A 6074-nucleotide genomic window follows, 5' to 3' on the forward strand; every position below is an offset into this window, starting at 1 on the left:
TGGCTCATTTGGGAAGCTCCAGTTCCCGAGCCGAGGGGTGGCTCAGCTGACGGTCCCCTCGGAGGGGCTCCTGTCCCTGTGCTCTGCTCCCTGTCGCCGTTCAAAGGCTCTCTTCAGTGAGTCATTTTCTCTTTTGCTGTCCCACTATCCAGGGAAAATGGTGACGTTGGCGGTACAAAGTGTGTTCACCATGGAAACCAGCAGCAAGGGGGGGCACGCCGCCCCCCGCTCCTCCCAGGTTCGGCTTTGCATCCCGAGCCTCAGAAGATGGCTCTGGAGCTCCTTTCACACTCCTTGGCATGGCTGGGCTGTGCCATGGCCCACGGGGCCATGTGCCTGCTCACTGCCTGGCTGGGAGCTGGGGTGCCCGTGGCTGTGCCGTGCGGTGCTGGGGAGCAGCCAGGAACTGCCAGTGCCCCCCAGGGCAGTGGGACCTTCCCCAGACCCCCAGTGCCCTTCAGGTGCTGGTCTCAAGGACACATGGGAGTTGGTGGCAGTCCTGGCATAGGACAATGTGGTCAGGGCACAGGGACAGGGATGCTCTGTGGTCCATGTGCTGGAGCCACATGTGTGCCATGAGTGTCCCCGAAGGGCTCGGCACAGACTCGGTGACCTGGGGAGGGGCTGCAGTGCTGGTGGGGGTCTGTGCCGGGGGCACAGCTGAGCAGAGGGGCACCTGTCCCAGCCCTGTTGTCCCGCAGGAGGGCACTGTGCTGGGCGCTGCAGGGCTGTGGGGGGTCCCTGATGACCAGCTCTGTTGGCAGCACCGCGACCTTCCGGCTGCCTCCCACCACAACGGTGCCGGTTGTTCGGGCAGGCTCTGGGTGGAATAGTAATGTGGCAGCTGCAGCTGGCAGCGGGGCCTGCTGGGGACGGCAGCTGGGACATGGCCACCACCGCTGCCACCACGGCCACCGTGCCCCCTGCCACCCCGAGCGACACGGCACCGGCTGCAGTAGGGTGGTGGGTGCTGGGATTTGGGGCGTGCTGGTGGCCAGAGGATGCAGTGCCCAGCTGAGCAGCCCTGTCCCATCCCTGTGCCTGGTGTGGGGGCTCATGGAACCAAATTCCTGTCCTTCCAGCTCCCACAGCTGCAGTGTCTGGCCAGCTTTGGGATGTGACTTGTGCTGGGGCCAAACCCACTGGAGGGCAAATCCAAGGGCTGGGGCTTGGCTGGGTGAGGGTGCCTGGGACCTCCGAGCCAGCACAGTCCCTCCCCACAGGGTGTCATTGCCACCCTGCATCCACAGGAGCTGTGTCCCTGTCTCCCCCATGCATGTCCCCCCTTGGCTCCCGACTCCTCCTGTCCTCAAAGGGAGCACAGTGGCACTGAGCCCCCTGTCCCCCCCGAGTGCTCCCCTGTGAGCCCTGATGAGCCCCCACATCCCATGACCCCCACCCGGGCAGGACCCCTCTCCCTGCCCCAGCCCCCTGCCTTGACCCCCTCGTGTCCCCACAGACGGCACCCCCCTTAGTGAGCTCTCCTGGTCCTCCTCGCTGGCTGTCGTGGCTGTTTCCTTCTCGGGGCTCTTCACCTTCATCTTCCTCATGTTGGCCTGTCTGTGCTGCAAGAAGGGGGACATCGGCTTCAAGGTGAGCTGGGAGCACTGGGGGGTCCCCAGGCTAAGAGGGGGGATCTCACCAGGGACCCCAGGAAGGGATGGAGGTGTTCAGAGGTTCCCAGTGCAGGATCCCCTGCCCCAGCACCAGGGCTGGGTGTGTCCTGGTTTAGGAGAGCAGTGCTCAAAGAGGGGGTTTGAACCCTCAGTGCCTGCCACGGCCTGTGGGACTCAGCATCACTGGGGGTCGTATCCTGACTCATCCAGGATCCCAGGTCCACAGAGCATGGATATGTGAGGTTCAGCATCACTCGGGGTCATATTCTGACCCATCTGGGCTCCCTGCTCTGCACAGCCTGGATCTGTGGGTTTCAACATCACTGGGGGTTGTAGCTTGACCCGTCCGGGCTCCCAGCTCCACAGAGCGTGGATGCTGTGGGGCTCAGGATCGCTGGGGGTCATATCCTGACCCAGCTGTGCTCCCGGCTCTGTGCAGGGCCAGGCCACGCCATGGTTAAGGGCCCGGCGGTCCCACCCGCACGCCCCCGAGGGTGGGAGGCACCCTGACCTCACAGGCACAGAATGTGCCGAGAAAACGCTTTTTCCCTAATTGCTGGGATTTTTGTGGAGGCTTCAGGCGCCCGCGGCGGGAGGGGTCAGGCTGGGGGGGACACGCTGGGTGCTGTGTAACGTCCCACACCGCCGGAGCACCTCTCCGTGCCGGGGGGGACAGTGACCCCCGCGGCCCCCGCGCTGGGTATAAAGGGGTGCGCGGCCGGGCCGGTGTCGGCGGACACAGCGCATGGCACACGGCAGCACACTGTGGCGACATCGGCGTTGGTGCGGCGGCGTTGGCGGTGCCATGAGGCAGAGCTGGGCGGGCGAGATGCTCACGTCACACTACCTCTCGCCCGAACCGCGCGCGGCTTTCAGGACCGGGTGTGCGGGTGGGAACGCCAGGTAGTGGGGTGGGTGGTGCCGTCCCCGTGGAGGGGGTAGGGTTGTGTGCCGGGAGGGTGGGATTTGGGGGTCCCCGTGCCTGGGGGTGTGGGTGAGCCCGTTGGGGCAGAGGGGTCTGTGGGGCACTGCTGGCAGTGGGGAACCCTTGGGGTCAGTTATCTCTGCTCGGTGTGTCCCCCTCCCCTCATGCCCCTGGAGCAGGAGTTTGAGAACGCCGAGGGGGACGACTACGTGACGGAGCTGTCGGCCCAGGGCTCGCCTGCCCCCCAGCATGGCCCCGAGGTCTATGTGCTGCCCCTCACCAAGGTGTCCCTGCCCATGGCCAAGCAGCCAGGGCGCTCAGGTAAGCTGGGGAGGGGGCAGGACCCCTGAGAGCCATGGCTGGGGTGTCCTGCAGCACTGAGCAGCAGGGGGAGCTGGGAATGGGGGGTCTCCCCTGCTGAGGATGGACGGCTCCAGCAGAGCCCTGAGCAGGGGACAGGCAGCCAAGTTCCCTGGGGAGCGTTGCAAGGATTCCCCTGTGCGAAGGTCCCTTGTCCTTGTCCCCAACCCTGTGCGTGTCCCACCCTGCCAGGGTGGAACAGGACATGGACACCCCAAATGGTGGCACCCACAAGCTCTGGTCCCGTGTAAACAAGCCCATGAGTGGGAGAGGAATGTGGGGGGCGCTTGGCTGTGCCCCCTCCTGCCCTGCGCTGTTCCCCGCCCAAAGAATGGCCGTGGGGGGGTGGCCAGCGAGGGCCAACAATGGTCCCATTGCTGTCTGCCCTTGGCACGGGCACCCGAGGGGCAGGACTGTGCCGGGGGGGCTGGGAAGGGGCTAAATGCCAGCCCTGCACTGGGCTCGGCTCCGCCTGCCCTGCAGAGGAGAAGGGACAGGGATCCAGCTCTGCCGCCACTCGGTTCGGGGACACCGGTACCCCACGTCTCACCGCCGTGGGAGGATGCCTGGAGAGGGAGATGCCTGGGATGCAGGGTGCCTGGGGATGGATCCTCCGGAGCATCCCGGCATGGCAGACGCCCTGGCACCGGGTGACACGGTGGGGATGTCAGGGCTTGGCCGGGACTACAGGGGAATGTGGGCAGGGGGGCAGAGGGACACTGGCAGGGGGGGCACATGGTCGGGGGACACATGGGCAGCTGGATGTGCTCTGTTACAGTGCAGCTCCTCAAGTCGGCAGACCTGGGGCGGCAGAGCCTCCTGTACCTGAAGGAGATCGGGCATGGCTGGTTTGGCAAGGTGAGCCCAGGGGCAAGGAGCCCCCGACACCCCACCCTGGTGGGACCCGGGGCCCCGGCTGTGCCAGGCGGGTTCGGGGTGTGGATGGAGGGACGAGCCTGTCCCTCGCCCCAGGTGTTCCTGGGGGAAGTGAACTCGGGCATCAGCAGCACCCAAGTGGTGGTGAAGGAGCTGAAGGCGAGTGCCAGCGTGCAGGACCAGATGCAGTTCCTGGAGGAAGCGCAGCCCTACAGGTACCTCTGGGGTCGCTCTGCAGTGCCGAGAGCGGGGATGCTGTGGGATGGTGGCAGGTCCCTTCCATGGCACCTTTGGCTGCCAGGCAGAGCCGTGGCTGTCCCATGGAGGTGCCAGCTGAGCTCTCCAGCAGCTCAGTCATGCAGCCCGTCTGCCCCGGCGCTCACCTGCGGCCAGGACGGGGGGCTGTGTGGAGCCACGTGCAGTCCATGGCGAGGGGAGCGGTGAAGGTCATGGGCAGAGCGGGGCCGAGGCGGGGCACGGGGCTGCTCCTGCTTGGGCACAGCTGAACAAATGTCCCTTTGTGGTGTGCCTGGGGCGCTGGGACGTGCTGGTACCCGCTCCGGCGCTCCCGGCAGCCCCCGCCCATCCCGGTACAGGCAGGGTGACGGTTCCAGGGGGGCTCCCACTGTCCCCTCATCCAGCCCCAGCACACACAGGCAGTGGTTCCTGAGGAGTTGCCACTGTCACCCCAAGCATAGCCAGGGCAATGGGGTGCTGGGAGCAGCCCCCCACCCCCCTGGCACCGTGCCCATGTGCCTCCGTTGCTCTGCCCACACAGAGCCCTCCAGCACACCAACCTGCTGCAGTGCCTGGCCCAGTGTGCCGAGGTCACGCCGTACCTGCTGGTGATGGAGTTCTGCCCGCTGGTGAGTCCGTGTGCCCCTTGTGCCCCTCCCGCTCCCCGCAGTGCCCCCGTGGGTGCCGGGCATGGCCGAGCCCCCGCAGCCGAGCGCCGTGGAGGGTGACAGTGGCACTGCCCACAGGGTGACCTGAAGGGGTACCTGCGGAGCTGCCGGGGGGCTGAGGCCATGACCCCGGACCTGCTGACCCTGCAGAGGATGGCATGTGAGGTGGCCTGCGGCGTCCTGCACCTGCACAGGAACAACTACATCCACAGGTAGGCTGGCCTGGGGCTCAGGGGGGGCAGGGGGAAATTCGGGGTCTGGATGGGGGCGGTTCCCAGGATGCCAGCGTTCCTGCCCCACCACTGCTCCTCCTGCCCAACAATATCCTGGTGCTGAGTGAGTTGCAGACGGAGACTCCAGCATCAGTGATTTTGTTGAGGAGGGGATGCACTGCCATCAGGGGCCACCGGAGTGTCCCCACCTGAGCCCGGCTCTGCAGGTGGGTCCCCACAAGGGTGCCCGAGCTGTGGTGGGGGGATATGGGGTCCCCAGCTGTGCTGATGGAGAGGGACTCCCCTATGTGCAGCCCAGCTTTGGTGGGCCCTGGTGCAGTGGGGGTCTCGCGTGTACCCCGTGTGCGTGACCCGCCCTGGGGCTGGAGCAGCCGCCCCGGAGCCCGGCCCCGTGCCAGGGCTCACGTTGCCCGGGAACACCCGCTTTCTGCTTGGCTCGGCGCGTGACGGATGGACGGACGGACAGCGGCGCAGCTGGGGCTGCGCAGGCATTCCTGCTGTGCACTGGCTGCCGCGTTATCGGCACGCCCGGCGCTGGGCGCAGGGACGGGGGGACGGGGCCCCGCCGCCGCTCGCCCATCCCGCTGCCCCCGCGGGGTCCCTGGTGGGTGTCCCCCGACCCCTCGGTGGTGGTGGGTGCCCCCCGGCCCCCCGGCAGCGGTGACAGCTCCCGGTTTGCTTGGCAGCGACCTGGCTCTGCGGAACTGCCTCCTCACCGCCGACCTCACCGTCAAGATCGGGGACTACGGGCTCTCGCACTGCAAGTACAAAGTAAGGCTGGTTGGAGGGAGGAGGGGCTGGGGGCTGCGCACCGGGACCCCCGGGGCACCCACACGTACACCACCCTGGCACATATCGTGCTGAACCTTCCCCGCCCCACACCCGCACACATTCCTGCTCCCCAGCAGTGCCGGGGCACTCCCTGGGTTTTCTGGAGTGCAGGGGGGTGCAGACCACCCTGTGAGGGACTCGCTTCCCCCCAGTTTGTTCCCATGAGCATTAAGGGGGGATATTTCCCTCTCCCAGCACCCTGGCCCCCTGCCCAGAGGGGTGCCATGGAGCCTGGGCTCCCCAGCGCTGCCTGGGCTGGCCCGGACGCGCCCCTCTGCCAGGAACAGGTCCCTGCAGGCAGCTGCCAGCACAGCCTGGGGTTGTCCCC

The 6074-nt window shown here is 67.0% G+C and overlaps 1 protein-coding gene across 1 annotated transcript; it reads left to right on the forward strand.

Moving 5' to 3' along the window:
- Nucleotides 1-744: 744 nt before the first annotated feature.
- AATK (apoptosis associated tyrosine kinase) lies at nt 745-5779 on the forward strand. The gene is made up of 8 exons (XM_029960116.1): nt 745-955; nt 1460-1593; nt 2721-2862; nt 3680-3759; nt 3874-3992; nt 4556-4643; nt 4761-4894; nt 5602-5779. Exons 1-8 carry the CDS (start codon nt 745-747, stop codon nt 5777-5779), a joined length of 1086 nt encoding a protein of 361 aa, XP_029815976.1.
- Nucleotides 5780-6074: the final 295 nt, after the last annotated feature.

The sequence above is a fragment of the Manacus vitellinus genome, unplaced genomic scaffold, assembly GCF_001715985.3.
Source record: "Manacus vitellinus isolate BGI_N305 unplaced genomic scaffold, ASM171598v3 scaffold_24_pilon, whole genome shotgun sequence".
Taxonomy (NCBI): Eukaryota; Metazoa; Chordata; class Aves; order Passeriformes; family Pipridae; genus Manacus; species Manacus vitellinus.

Excerpts from the sequence above, each read along its gene's own strand:
- AATK (XM_029960116.1), top strand. The coding sequence starts at position 745 with ATGACCAGCTCTGTTGGCAGCACCGCGACCTTCCGGCTGCCTCCCACC. Across the intron at positions 1,594-2,720 it reads AGGGGGACATCGGCTTCAAG|GAGTTTGAGAACGCCGAGGG; the intron begins GTGAGCTGGGAG and ends CCCCTGGAGCAG. Across the intron at positions 2,863-3,679 it reads CAAGCAGCCAGGGCGCTCAG|TGCAGCTCCTCAAGTCGGCA; the intron begins GTAAGCTGGGGA and ends GCTCTGTTACAG.